This window comes from Oncorhynchus keta, unplaced genomic scaffold (genome assembly GCF_023373465.1).
Source record: "Oncorhynchus keta strain PuntledgeMale-10-30-2019 unplaced genomic scaffold, Oket_V2 Un_scaffold_3224_pilon_pilon, whole genome shotgun sequence".
NCBI classification, from domain to species: domain Eukaryota; kingdom Metazoa; phylum Chordata; class Actinopteri; order Salmoniformes; family Salmonidae; genus Oncorhynchus; species Oncorhynchus keta.
Window position 1 is genome coordinate 50,001 of NW_026290916.1, and position 15,000 is coordinate 65,000.

The 15,000-nt window shown below is 47.9% G+C and overlaps 1 protein-coding gene across 1 annotated transcript in view; it reads left to right on the plus strand.

The window, feature by feature from the left end:
* The window catches only part of grin2aa (glutamate receptor, ionotropic, N-methyl D-aspartate 2A, a), a 43,298-nt gene that overhangs the window by 27,295 nt on the left and 1,003 nt on the right, over positions 1–15,000 (plus strand). Inside the window, exons 7-9 of the mRNA XM_052515869.1 lie at positions 7,752–7,990; positions 10,873–11,089; positions 11,249–15,000. The exon at positions 11,249–15,000 is cut by the window's right edge and continues 1,003 nt beyond it. Coding sequence (XP_052371829.1) covers positions 7,752–7,990; positions 10,873–11,089; positions 11,249–12,966 — 2,174 coding nt within the window. The 3' untranslated portion in view covers positions 12,967–15,000. The remainder of the gene's footprint in view (positions 1–7,751; positions 7,991–10,872; positions 11,090–11,248) is intronic.

Here is a 15,000-nt window from a genome sequence, read left to right on the forward strand (position 1 = left end):
TTCTTTTTTTTTATTGAAATCAACAAAGCATGAGAAGACTTTGCCTTTGTTTTGGTTTGTTTGGTTGTCATTGGGGTGTGCAGGGTGAATACATGGTCTGTTGTACGGTAAAAGAAGACGATGCCTCGGTTTGTCAATTTGGAAGCAGAATATTTGGTGTTTTCATTGAGGAAATGTACGAGTCTGCAGTTGATGATAATGCAGAGGAATATGACGGTAGTTATTGGGGTCAAATTTCTCTCTCTCTCTCTCTCTCTCTCTCTCTCTCTCTCTCTCTCTCTGTCTCTCTCTCTCTCTCTCTCTCTCTCTCTCTCTCTCTCTCTCTCTCTCTCTCTCTCTCTCTCTCTCTCTCTCTCTCTCTCTCTCTCTCTCTCTCTCTCTCTCTCTCTCTCTCTCTCTCTCTCTCTCTCTCTCTCTCTCTCTCTCTCTCTCTCTCTCTCTCTGTCTCTCTCTCTGTCTCTCTCTCTCTCTCTCTCTCTCTCTGTCTCTCTCTCTCTCTCTCTCTCTGTCTCTCTCTCTCTCTCTCTCTCTGTCTCTCTCTCTCTCTCTCTCTCTGTCTCTCTCTCTCTCTCTCTCTCTCTCTCTCTCTCTCTCTCTCTCTCTCTCTCTCTCTCTCTCTCTCTCTCTCTCTCTCTCTCTCTCTCTCTCTCTCTCTCTCTCTCTCTCTCTCTCTCACACACACACACACACACACTGTACCCCATGGTCTGCATCACAAAGGGAACGCTGTGAATATATACAAACCTTTGATGTAGAGTCAGCTGTAAACATGGGAGGTCTGTCTGTTTCTGTGTGTGTGTGTGTGTGTGTGTGTGTGTGTGTGTGTGTGTGTGTGTGTGTGTGTGTGTGTGTGTGTGTGTGTGTGTGTGTGTGTGTGTGTGTGTGTGTGTGTGTGTGTGTGTGTGTGTGTGTGTAGAGTCAGCTGTAAACATGGGAGGTCTGTCTGTTTCTGTGTGTGTGTGTGTGTGTGTGTGTGTGTGTGTGTGTGTGTGTGTGTGTGTGTGTGTGTGTGTGTGTGTGTGTCTGTGTCATGCTGTAGGTCTGTGTCTGTCTGTGTGTGTGTGTGTGTGTGTGTGTGTGTGTGTGTGTGTGTGTGTGTGTGTGTGTGTGTGTGTGTGTGTGTGTGTGTGTGTGTGTGTGTGTGTGTGTGTGTGTGTGTGTGTGTGTGTGTGTGTGTGTCATTATAATGTATAAATTGTAATGTATTCTTCTCTGAACCAGCCTGTATGTGACTCCCAGCTGCTTCACTCAAAACAAGTCACCATCACATTACACACTGTGGTATATCTACTGAACAGTATGTATGTTAGGAGGAGGAGGAGGAAGAGGACGTAGAGGAGGAGTGGGAGGAAGAGGAGGTAGAGGAGGAGGAGTGGGAAGTGGAGGAGGAGTGGGAAGGGGAGGAGGAGTGGGAGGTAGAGGAGGAGGAGTGGGAGGAGGAGGAGAAGGGGAGGAGGAAGAGGAGGAGGAGGGGAGGCGTGGGGAGGAGGAGGAGGAAGAGTGGGAGGAGGAGGAGAAGGGGAGGAGGAAGAGGAGGTAGAGGAGGATGAGTGGGAGGAGGAGGAGAAGGGGAGGAGGAGGAAGAGGACATAGAGGAGGAGGAGTGGGAGGAGGAGATAAAGGAGGAGGTGGAGATAGAGAAGAAGGAGGAGATAGAGGAGGAGGAGGGGGAGATAGAGGTGGAGATAGAAGAGGTGGAGGAGGAGGATGAGGAGATAGAGGAGGAGATGGAGGAGGAGATAGAGGAAGAGATAGAGGCGGAGGAGATAGAGGAGGAGATAGAGGCGGAGGATGAGATGGAGGAGGAGATAGATGAGGAGGAGATAGAGGAGGAGGAGATAGAGGAGGGGGAGATAGAGGAGGGGGAGGAGATATAAATGGAGGAGATGGAGGAGGGGGAGGTGGAGATTGTGGAGGAAGGGGCGATAGAGGAGGAGGCAGAGATAGAGGAGGAGATGGAGGAGGAGATAGAGATGGAGGAGATAGAGATGGAGGGGATAGAGCAGGAGGGAGAGATAGAGGAGGAGGTAGAGATAGAGGAGGAGTTGGAGCGGGAGGTGGAGATAGTGGAGGAAGAGGAGATAGAGGGGGAGGTTGAGATTGTGGAGGAGGAGGAGATAGAAGAGGGTATAGAGATGGATGAGATAGAGGAGGGGATAGAGGAGGAGGGGGAGGTGGAGATTGTGGAGGAAGGGGAGATAGAGGAGGAGATATGGGAGGAGGTGGACGTGGAGATTGTGGAGGAAGGGGAGATAGCGGAGGAGGCAGAGATAGAGGAGGAGATAGAGGAGGAGGGGGAGATAGAGGAGGAGGGAGAGATAGAGGAGGAGATAGAGATAGAGGAGGAGATGGAGGAGGAGGGGGAGGTGGATATAGTGGAGGAAGAGGAGGTAGAGATAGAGGAGGAGTTGGAGGGGGAGGTGGAGATTAGAGGAGGAGGGGGAGGTTGAGATTGTGGAGGAAGAGGAGATGGAGGAGGAGGTAGAGATAGAGAAGGAGATAGAGGAGGAGATGGAGGAGGAGGTAGAGAAGGAGATAGAGAAGGAGATGGAGGGGGAGGTGGAGATAGAGGAGGAGATGGAGGAGAAGGAGGAGGTGGAGATAGAGGAGGAGGGGGAGGTGGAGATAGTAGAGGAAGAGGAGAGAGAGGAGGAGATGGAGGAGGAAGAGGAGATGGAGGAGGAGGGGGAGGTGGAGATTGTGGAGGAAGGGGAGATAGAGGAGGATATGGAGGAGGAGGTGGAGGTGGAGATTGTGGAGGAAGGGGAGATAGAGGTACAACCAGCCAACTTGACACAACTGTGTGAAGCATTGGAGTCAACATGGGCCAGCATCCCTGTGGAACGCTTTCGACACTTTGTAGAGTCCATGAGCTGAACAATTGAGGCTAGAGAGAGAGAGAAACAGAGAGACATATGGAGAGAAGATAGAGAAACAGAGACAGAGAGAGAAGAGAGAGAAGAGAGAGAAGAGAGCGAGAGAGAGAGAGAGCAGATTGAGAAACAGAGAGAGAGAAACAGAGAGAGAGAGAAGAGATAGAGAGAGAGAGAGAGAAACAGAGAGAGAGAGAGAGAAGAGAGAGAAGAGAGAGAGAGGAGAGAGAGAGAGGAGAGAGAGAGAGAGATACAGAGAGAGAAGATAGAGAGAGAAAGAGAGAGAGAGAGAGAAGATAGAGAGAGAAACAGAGAGAGAGAGAGAGAAGATAGAGAGAGAAACAAAGAGAGAGAGATATCTCCCTCTGCTTAAGAAAGCAGGTGTCTCAGTAAGGGGCAGTGAGATCTCTCCTTAGAGAACCTGTCTTGGCACTTCTGTAAAATGAGGAACATAAAAATGAAGCCCTCTGGGGCACTTTGACGTTGTCCCACTATTGGATCCTATTCCCTAATTAGTCCACGAGGGCCCTTGTCTAAAGTAGTGCACTAGATAGGGAATAGGGCTGTAGTATAAAGTAGTGCACTATATAGGGAATAGGGCTGTAGTATAAAGTAGTGTACTATATAGGGAATAGGGCTGTAGTATAAAGTAGTGCACTATATAGGGAATAGGGCTGTAGTATAAAGTAGTGCACTATATAGGGAATAGGGCTGTAGTATAAAGTAGTGCACTATATAGGGAATAGGGCTGTAGTATAAAGTAGTGTACTATATAGGGAATAGGGCTGTAGTATAAAGTAGTGTACTATATAGGGCTGTAGTATAAAGTAGTGTACTATATAGGGAATAGGGCTGTAGTATAAAGTAGTGAAATATATAGGGAATAGGGCTGTAGTATAAAGTAGTGTACTATATAGGGAATAGGGCTGTAGAATAAAGTAGTGCACTATATAGGGAATAGGGCTGTAGTATAAAGTAGTGTACTATATAGGGCTGTAGTATAAAGTAGTGTACTATATAGGGAATAGGGCTGTAGTATAAAGTAGTGTACTATATAGGGAATAAGGCTGTAGTATAAAGTAGTGAAATATATAGGAATAGGGCTGTAGTATAAAGTAGTGTACTATATAGGGCTGTAGTATAAAGTAGTGCACTATATAGGGAATAGGGCTGTAGTATAAAGTAGTGCACTATATAGGGTATAGGGCTGTAGTATAAAGTAGTGCAATATATAGGAAATAGGGCTGTAGTATAAAGTAGTGCACTATATAGGGCTGTAGTATAAAGTAGTGTACTATATATGGAATAGGGCTGTAGTATAAAGTAGTGCACTATATAGGGAATAGGGCTGTAGTATAAAGTACTATATAGGGCTGTAGTATAAAGTAGTGCACTATATAGGGCTGTAGTATAAAGTAGTGTACTATATAGGGCTGTAGTATAAAGTAGTGTACTAGATAGGGAATAGGGCTGTAGTCTAAAGTAGTGCAACATATAGGGAATAGGGCTGTAGTATAAAGTAGTGTACTATATAGGGAATAGGGCTGTAGAATAAAGTAGTGCACTATATAGGGAATAGGGCTGTAGTATAAAGTAGTGTACTATATAGGGAATAGGGCTGTAGTATAAAGTAGTGTACTATATAGGGAATAGGGCTGTAGTATAAAGTAGTGTACTAGATAGGGAATAGGGCTGTAGTATAAAGTAGTGCACTATATAGGGAATAGGGCTGTAGTATAAAGTAGTGTACTATATAGGGAATAGGGCTGTAGTCTAAAGTAGTGCAATATATAGGGAATAGGGTTGTAGTATAAAGTAGTGTACTAGATAGGGAATAGGGCTGTAGTATAAAGTAGTGTACTATATAGGGAATAGGGCTGTAGTATAAAGTAGTGCAATATATAGGGAATAGGGCTGTAGTATGAAGTAGTGTACTATATATGAAATAGGGCTGTAGTATAAAGTAGTGTACTATATAGGAAATAGGGCTGTAGTATAAAGTAGTGTACTATATAGGGCTGTAGTATAAAGTAGTGCACTATATAGTGCTGTAGTATAAATTAGTGTACTATATAGGGAATAGGGCTGTAGTATAAAGTAGTGTACTAGATAGGGCTGTAGTATAAAGTAGTGTACTATATAGGGAATAGGGCTGCAGTATAAAGTAGTGCACTATATAGGGAATAGGGCTGTAGTATAAAGTAGTGTACTATATAGGGAATAGGGCTGTAGTATAAAGTAGTGTACTATATAGGGCTGTAGTATAAAGTAGTGTACTCGATAGGGAATAGGGCTGTAGTATAAAGTAGTGTACTAGATAAGGCTGTAGTATAAAGTAGTGCACTACATAGGGCTGTAGTATAAAGTAGTGTACTAGATAGGGAATAGGGCTGTAGTATAAAGTAGTGCACTATATAGGGCTGTAGTATAAAGTAGTGTACTAGATAGGGAATAGGGCTGTAGTATAAAGTAGTGTACTATATAGGGAATAGGGCTGTAATATAAAGTAGTGCACTATATAGGGCTGTAGTATAAAGTAGTGTACTAGATAGGGAATAGGGCTGTAGTATAAAGTAGTGTACTATATAGGGAATAGGGCTGTAGTATAAAGTAGTGCACTATATAGGGAATAGGGCTGTAGTATAAAGTAGTGTACTAGATAGGGAATAGGGCTGTAGTATAAAGTAGTGTACTATATAGGGAATGGGGCTGTGGTATAAAGTAGTGTACTATATAGGGAATGGGGCTGTAGTATAAAGTAGTGCACTATATAGGGAATAGGGCTGTAGTATAAAGTAGTGTACTATATAGGGCTGTAGTATAAAGTAGTGTACTAGATAGGGAATAGGGCTGTAGTATAAAGTAGTGTAATATATAGGGAATAGGGCTGTAGTATAAAGTAGTGTACTATATAGGGAATAGGGCTGTAGTATAAAGTAGTGCACTATATAGGGAATAGGGCTGTAGTATAAAGTAGTGTACTATATAGGGAATGGGGCTGTAGTATAAAGTAGTGTACTATATAGGGAATGGGGCTGTAGTATAAAGTAGTGCACTATATAGGGAATAGGGCTGTAGTATAAAGTAGTGCACTATATAGGGAATAGGGCTGAAGTATAAAGTAGTGTACTATATAGGGCTGTAGTATAAAGTAGTGTACTAGATAGGGAATAGGGCTGTAGTATAAAGTAGTGTAATATATAGGGAATAGGGCTGTAGTATAAAGTAGTGTACTATATAGGGAATAGGGCTGTAGTCTAAAGTAGTGCAATATATAGGGAATAGGGTTGTAGTATAAAGTAGTGTACTAGATAGGGAATAGGGCTGTAGTATAAAGTAGTGTACTATATAGGGAATAGGGCTGTAGTATAAAGTAGTGTACTATATAGGGAATAGGGCTGTAGTATAAAGTAGTGTACTAGATAGGGTTGTAGTATAAAGTAGTGTACTATATAGGGAATAGGGCTGTAGTATAAAGTAGTGTACTATATAGGGAATAGGGCTGTAGTATAAAGTAGTGCACTATATAGGGAATAGGGCTGTAGTATAAAGTAGTGTACTATATAGGGAATAGGGCTGTAGTATAAGGTAGTGTACTATATAGGGCTGTAGTATAAAGTAGTGTACTCGATAGGGAATAGGGCTGTAGTATAAAGTAGTGTACTAGATAGGGCTGTAGTATAAAGTAGTGCACTACATAGGGCTGTAGTATAAAGTAGTGTACTAGATAGGGAATAGGGCTGTAGTATAAAGTAGTGCACTATATAGGCTGTAGTATAAAGTAGTGTACTAGATAGGCAATAGGGCTGTAGTATAAAGTAGTGTACTATATAGGGAATAGGGCTGTAATATAAAGTAGTGCACTATATAGGGCTGTAGTATAAAGTAGTGTACTAGATAGGGAATAGGGCTGTAGTATAAAGTAGTGCACTATATAGGGAATAGGGCTGTAGTATAAAGTAGTGTACTAGATAGGGAATAGGGCTGTAGTATAAAGTAGTGTACTATATAGGGAATGGGGCTGTAGTATAAAGTAGTGTACTATATAGGGCTGTAGTATAAAGTAGTGCACTATATAGGGAATAGGGCTGTAGTATAAAGTAGTGTACTATATAGGGCTGTAATATAAAGTAGTGCACTATATAGGGAATGGGGCTGTAGTATAAAGTAGTGCACTATATAGGGCTGTAGTATAAAGTAGTGCACTATAGAGGGAACATTTGGGACAGACCCTGACATTCTCCTTCCTGTGTGTATAATGTGGTTAGTGATGTCAAATGTTTCTGCAACGCTTGGAGGTAAGCACACACACACACACACACACACACACACACACACACACACACACACACACACACACACACACACACACACACACACACACCCACACACACACACACACACACACACACACACACACACACACACACACACACACACACACACACACACACACACACACACACACACACACACACACACACACACACACACACACACACACACACACACACACACACACACACACACACACACACACACACACACACACACACACGGCGTACTCAAGCTGAATGACAGTTAAACCATTACATTAATGGGACCTTAAATGTCAGAGAGAGGAGGAGGAGGAGGAAGAGGAAAGGAGGAGGAGGAGGAGGAGGAAGAAGAGGAGGGGGAGGAGGAGGAGGAGGAGGAAGAGGAAAGGAGGAGGAGGAGGAGGAGGAGGAGGAGGAAGAAGAGGAGGGGGAGGATGAGGATGAAGAGGAAAAGGAGCAGGAGGAGGAAGAGGAAAAGGAGGAGGAGGAGGTAGAGGAGGAGGAGGAGGAAGAGGACCAGACAATAAAGTGAATGATATTTTTATTTCTCTCCTTCCAGGTGAGATGGAGGAGCTGGAAGCTCAGTGGCTAACGGGGATCTGTCACCATGAGAAGAACGAGGTGATGTCCAGTCAGCTGGACGTTGACAACATGGCCGGAGTGTTTTACATGCTGGCTACCGCAATGGGACTGTCTCTCATTACCTTCATATCAGAGCATCTCTTCTACTGGAGGTTGAGATACTGTTTCACTGGAGTCTGTACGGGAACACCGGGACTACTGTTCTCTATCAGCAGGGTAAGACTGGGGGTAGGGGTAGGGGTTAGGGGGTAGGGGTTAGGGGTTAGGTGGTAGGGGTTATGGGGTAGGGGGTAGGGGTTAGGGGTTAGGTGGTAGGGGTAATGGGGTAGGGGTTAGGGGTTAGGTGGTAGGGGTTAGGTGGTAGGGGTTAGGTGGTAGGGGTTAGGGGTTAGGTGGTAGGGGTTAGGTGGTAGGGGTTAGGTGGTAGGGGTTAGGGGGTAGGGGTTAGGTGGTAGGGGTTAGGGGTAGGGGGTAAGGGTTAGTGTATAATGGTTAGGGGGTCGTGGTTAGGGTGTAGGGGTATGGTTTAATGTCAATGTTATGGTGGGTAGAGGAGAAGGGATAGGGGGTGTTATGATTGGTGTATGGAGGCACTAGGTTGGGGTATTAGGGAGGTAGGGGCTGGGGTATTAGGGAGGTAGGGGCTGGGGTATTAGGGAGGTAGGGGCTGGGGTATTAGGGAGGTAGGGGCTGGGGTATTAGGGAGGTAGGGGCTGGGGTATTAGGGAGGTGAGGGGCTGGGGTATTAGGGAGGGGAGGGGCTGGGGTATTAGGGAGGTAGGGGCTGGGGTATTAGGGAGGTATGGGCTGGGGTATTAGGGAGGTAGGGGCTGGGGTATTAGGGAGGTAGGGGCTGAGGTATTAGGGAGGTGAGGGCTGTGGTATTAGGGAGGTGAGGGGCTGGGGTATTAGGGAGGTGAGGGGCTGGGCTATTAGGGAGGTAGGGGCTGGGGTATTAGGGAGGTAGGGGCTGGGGTATTAGGGAGGTAGGGGCTGGGGTATTAGGGAGGTAGGGGCTGAGGTATTAGGGAGGTGAGGGCTGTGGTATTAGGGAGGTGAGGGGCTGGGGTATTAGGGAGGTGAGCGGCTGGGCTATTAGGGAGGTAGGGGCTGGGGTATTAGGGAGGTAGGGGCTGGGGTATTAGGGAGGGATGGGCTGGGGTATTAGGGAGGTAGGGGCTGGGGTATTAGGGATGTAGGGGCTGGGATATTAGGGAGCAAGGGGCTGGGGAATTAGGGAGGTAGGGGCTGGGGTATTAGGGAGGTGAGGGGCTGGGGTATTAGGGAGGTAGGGGCTGGGGTATTAGGGAGGTATGGGCTGGGGTATTAGGGAGGTAGGGGCTGGGGTATTAGGGAGGTGAGGGGCTGGGGTATTAGGGAGGTGAGGGGCTGGGGTATTAGGGAGGTGAGGGGCTGGGGTATTAGGGAGGTAGGGGCTGGGGTATTAGGGAGGTAGGGGCTGGGGTATTAGGGAGGTAGGGGCTGGGGTATTAGGGAGGTAGGGGCTGGGGTATTAGGGAGGTAGGGGCTGGGGTATTAGGGAGGTGAGGGCTGGGGTATTAGGGAGGTGAGGGGCTGGGGTATTAGGGAGGTGAGGGGCTGGGTTATTAGGGAGGTAGGGGCTGGGGTATTAGGGAGGTAGGGGCTGGGGTATTAGGGAGTTAGGGGCTGGGGTATTAGGGAGCTAGGGGCTGGGGTATTAGGGAGGTGAGGGGCTGGGGTATTAGGGAGGTAGGGGCTGGGCTATTAGGGAGGTGACGGGCTGGGGTATTAGGGAGGTGAGGGCTGGGGTATTAGGGAGGTAGGGGCTGGGGTATTAGGGAGGTAGGGGCTGGGGTTTTAGGGAGGTAGGGGCTGGGGTATTAGGGAGCTAGGGGCTGGGGTATTAGGGAGGTGAGGGGCTGGGGTATTAGGGAGGTAGGGGCTGGGCTATTAGGGAGGTGACGGGCTGGGGTATTAGGGAGGTGAGGGGCTGGGGTATTAGGGAGGTAGGGGCTGGGGTATTAGGGAGGTAGGGGCTGGGGTTTTAGGGAGGTAGCGGCTGGGGTATTAGGGAGTTAGGGGCTGGGGTATTAGGGAGCTAGGGGCTGGGGTATTAGGGAGGTGAGGGGCTGGGGTATTAGGGAGGTAGGGGCTGGGCTATTAGGGAGGTGACGGGCTGGGGTATTAGGGAGGTAGTGGCTGGGGAGAGGGACAGACACAATCTGTCTCCCTCCGCTGCACCTTTCTGGGTAGTAATATTATTTCAATATGGTCAGGAATACCATCTAAGTAATTATGTTAAATGTTCAGAGAAATGAATGAGATGGTTTCTCAGATGCTGAGTCAGTCGATACTAATGTGATCCTGATGAATTATCCTTTACTGGGAAGGAGAATACATGGGTCATAGTTACCAGAAGACAGACTTTTAGAGAACAGTCAGACTTCAAATGATGATCCCTAGATGATAATCTGTGTCTCTTTCTCTCTCTCTCTCTGTCTCTCTCTCTCTCTCTCTCTCTCTGTCTCTCTCTCTGTCTCTCTCTGTCTCTCTCTGTCTCTCTCTGTCTCTCTCTCTCTCTCTCTCTCTCTCTCTCTCTCTCTCTCTCTCTCTATCTCTCTCTATCTCTCTCTCTGTCTCTGTCTCTGTCTCTCTCTCTCTCTGTCTCTCTCTCTGTCTCTCTCTCTCTCTCTCTCTCTCTCTCTCTCTGTCTCTCTCTCTCTCTCTGTCTCTCTCTGTCTCTCTCTCTGTCTCTCTCTCTCTCTCTGTCTCTCTCTGTCTCTCTCTGTCTCTCTCTCTCTCTCTGTCTCTCTCTCTCTCTCTCTCTCTCTCTCTCTCTCTCTCTCTCTCTCTCTCTCTCTCTCTCTCTCTGTCTCTGTCTCTGTCTCTGTCCCTGTGTCTCTGTCTCTGTGTCTCTCTCTCTGTGTCTCTGTCTCTCTCTGTCTCTGTGTCTCTGTTGCTCTCTCTCTCTGTCTCTGTGTCTCTCTGTCTCTGTCTGTCTCGATCTCTCTGTCTCTATCTGTCTCTGTGTCTCTGTCTCTGTCTGTCTCTGTCGCTCTCTCTCTCTGTTTCCCTCTCCTTGCCCTCTCTCTCTCTCTCTCTCTCTCTCTCTGTAGGGGATTTGGAGTTGTATCCACGGGGTTCACATCGACATGAAAAAGAAGTCCGAGCTGGATTTTAGCCCTCAGGCTAACATGTTGAAGCTCATCAAGTCAGCCAAACAGATGACCAACATGTCCAACCTGTCTGCGTCCAGGATTAATTCCCCCAAGCGTGCGGCTGAGTTCATGCACTCGGCGGGGCCCATGATCATGGATATGATGGCTGAGAAAGGTTTTTTCTCTCTCAATTAGTTTTTTTTTATTCAAACACATTACAACGTCGTTGGATATAAATCCATTTCAAATCATTTAAAAACCATTTTTATTTTATTTATTTAACCTTTATTTAACTAGGCAAGTCAGTTATTTTAAATATATATTTTATTTTAAGGTAACTTCATCTACGCCGACAATCGAAGCTACGCCCCTAAAGAGGTGATCTACGGCGATACGGGCGACCTCCAGGCGTACCTGGCCAACCGACACAAAGACCACCTGAATAACTACATCTTCCAAGGCGGACAGCACCCTCTGACCCTCAACGAGTCAAACCCAAACTCCGTGGAAGTGGCGGTGAGCGCGGACGCCGCCCAGACCAACGCCAAACCCAGAGGCCTGTGGAAGAAGTCCGTGGACACAATGCGGCAGGGTGTCCCGGGCCCCGACATGCTGTCCCCCGACCCCCGCATCTCCATGAAGACGCAACGATACCTTCCGGAGGAAGCAGCTCACTCAGACATCTCTGACTGCTCCAGCCGAGGAGGAGGCGGTTCGTACCAGGACCCAGAAAACAACAAGCACCTGAAGAACAAGGACGGATTAAAAAAAAGACAGTTGACGTCGAAATACCCGAGGGACTGCAGCGAAGTAGAGCTGTCCTACTTAAAGACTAAGCAGGGCAGCGGAGGGGGTGGAGGAGTGGGAGGACAGGGACAAGGACAGATCTACACCATAGACTCAGAACTCAATCTCAACTCTGATCCTTTACACTACCGCGAGAGTCGAGGCCTGGCCGCCGACGACCTGGACTACCCAGAGATCTACTCTGACCACAACGACAACTACAGGAAGTGTCAGGATCAGCCAATCATCCACCTCAACTCGTCCCCGCTGCACCACACCGACGTCGACCTGCTCCCGGACTCGACTTACTCTAAACACTACGGCGTGAAGGACAAGAGCTTGTCCCTGTCGCCCCACGAGACCAACGACCGTTCCAAACAGACCCACTGCCGTTCTTGTCTGTCCAAGTTCCCTGCCAGTAGCAGCTACACCCCGGGTCACTACACGCCCACAAACACCGCTTCTGTCGCCGCCGCCGCAGCCGCCGCCGCCGCCCGCTCGCCCTACAACCGCTGCGAAGCGTGCCTCCACACTGCTAACCTCTACGACATCAGCGAAGACCAGCTGCTCCAGGACGCCCTGCTGACCAACCAGGGAATGCATCAACATCAGGACGAGATGTTCGGCCACTACTGGCCTCAGACGGACGGTCCGCATGTCCAGAAGAGAAACCGCTTGCGTATGTCCCGCCAACACTCGTTCGACAACATCATGCTGGAGAAGCCTAAAGAAATAGATCTGGGGCGTCCGGCTCGCTCCGTCAGCCTCAAAGAGAAAGACCGCTGCTTCCTGGATGATTCTCCCTACGCCAACCTTTTCAGCGTCCGCCAGGCCGACAAGCTGTTGGGCTCCAGGTCGATGCTGTTCAACTTGGAGGAGAACAAACGGAGCAAGTCGCTGTACCCCGAACACGGCTCTGACAACCCCTTCATGGCGTCTTCGCTGAGGGACGACGCGCGCCTCGTCCACGGACGCAGCTCCTCCGACATTTACAAACAGCTGGGAGGAGGAGGAGGAGGAGGGCTCAAAACATCGCAACGCAACGAAAACAATCTGAGATCCTCGGTCAAATCCGCCGCTTCCTACTGCTCCCGGGACGGAGGACGGATACCAGCCAATGACATGTACATTACAGAGCATGTGATGCCTTATGTAGCCAATAAGACGAGTTCTTACTCAGCCGCACCGCGAGGGGTACTAAACTCAGCCCAGTTCAGCAATAGACGGGTTTATAAGAAGATACCCAGTCTGGAGTCAGACGTTTAATTCACTTAATGATTATAATTATTAGTAGGTTATTACGAAGTCTTTCTGCTGTGTTTTATTATAGTTTATAACTATCTACTATCCACTTAGGATGCCATAGACACACTTATTCTTCTTATTCTGCTACTACAACTACTACTACTCACATGTTAAGCCAGATATACGTACCAGGGGAGTTGAAGCTCTCTCTCTCTCTCTGCTGATCTCTCTGTTCCTTCCAGGGGAGTTGAACCTCTCTCTCTACTAATCTCTATGTTCCTTCCAGGGGAGTTGTAGTGAGAGGTTAGGCCCGTCATACGATTCATGGACAGACAGACAGACAGACAGACAGACAGACAGACAGACAGACAGACAGACAGACAGACAGACAGACAGTAGGAGAGGAATAAGGAGAGAGAGAAAGAGAGGAGGAGGAATCAGGAGAGAGAGAGAGAGAGAGAGAGAGAGAGAGAGAGAGAGAGAGAGAGAGAGGAGGAGGAATCAGGAGAGAGAGAGAGAGAGAGGAGGAGAAGTAATCAGGAGAGAGAGAGAGATAGAAAGGAGGAGGAATCAAGAGAGAGAGAGAGAGAGAGGAGGAGAAGTAATCAGAGAGAGAGATAGAGAGAGAGAGAGAGAGAGAGAGAGGAGGAGAAGTAATCAGGAGAGAGAGAGAGAGAGAGAGAGAGAGAGAGAGGAGGAGAAGTAATCAGGAGAGAGAGAGAGATAGAAAGGAGGAGGAATCAAGAGAGAGAGATAGAGAGGAGGAGGAATCAGGAGCGAGAGATAGAAAGGAGGAGGAATCAAGAGAGAGAGATAGAGAGGAGGAGGAATCAAGAGAGAGAGATAGAAAGGAGGAGGAATCAAGAGAGAGAGATAGAGAGGAGGAGGAATCAGGAGCGAGAGATAGAGAGGAGGAGGAATCAGGAGAGAGATCGAGAGGAGGAGGAATCAGGAGAGAGAGAGATAGAGAGGAGGAGGAATCAGGAGAGAGAGATAGAGAGGAGGAGGAATCAGGAGCGAGAGATAGAGAGGAGGAGGAATCGGGAGAGAGATAAATAGAGAGGGGGAGGAATCGGGAGAGAGATAAATATAGAGGAGGAAGAATTAGGAGAGAGAGAGGAGGAATCAGGAGAGAGAGAAATAGAGAGGAGGAGGAATCAGGAGAGAGAGAGGAGGAGGAATCAGGAGAGAGATAGAGAGGAGGAGGAATCAGGAGAGAGAGAGATAGAGAGGGGGAGGAATCAGGAGAGAGAGATAGAGAGGAGGAGGAATCAGGAGAGAGAGATAGAGAGGAGGAGGAATCAGGAGAGAGAGAGATATAGAGGAGGAGGATTCAGGAGAGACATAGAGAGGAGGAGGAATCAGGAGACACATAGAGAGGAGGAGGAATCAGGAGAGAGATATAGAGAGGAGGAGGAATCAGGAGAGAGATAGAGAGGAGGGGGAATCAGGAGATAGAGATAGAGAGGAGGAGGAATCAGGAAAGAGAGATAGTGAGGAGGAGGAATCAGGAGAGAAAGAGTTAGAGAGGAGGAGGAATCAGGAGAGAGAGAGAGAGAGAGAGAGAGAGAGAGAGAGAGAGAGAGAGAGAGAGAGAGAGAGGATGAATCAGGAGAGAGAGATAGAGAGGAGGAGGAATCAGGAGAGAGAGATTGAGAGGAGGTGGAATCAGAAGCGAGAGAGAAAGAGACAAGAAGGATTCGGGAGAGAAAGAGAAAGAGGGGACTAGGAATCAGGAGAGAGAGATGGAGAGGAGGTAGAATCAGGAGAGAGATAGAGAGGAGGGGGAATCAGGAGAGAGAGAGATAGAGAGGAGGAGGAATCAGGAGATAGAGATAGAGAGGAGGAGGAATCAGGAGAGAGATAGAGAGGAGAAGGATTCAGGAGAGAGAGAGGAGGAGGAACCAGGAGAGATAGATAGAGAGGAGGAGGAATCAGGAGAGAGATAGAGAGGAGGAGGATTTAGGAGAGATAGATAGAGAGGAGGAGGAATCAGGAGAGAGATAGAGAGGAGGAGGATTTAGGAGAGAGAGATGGTGAGGAGGAGGAATCAGG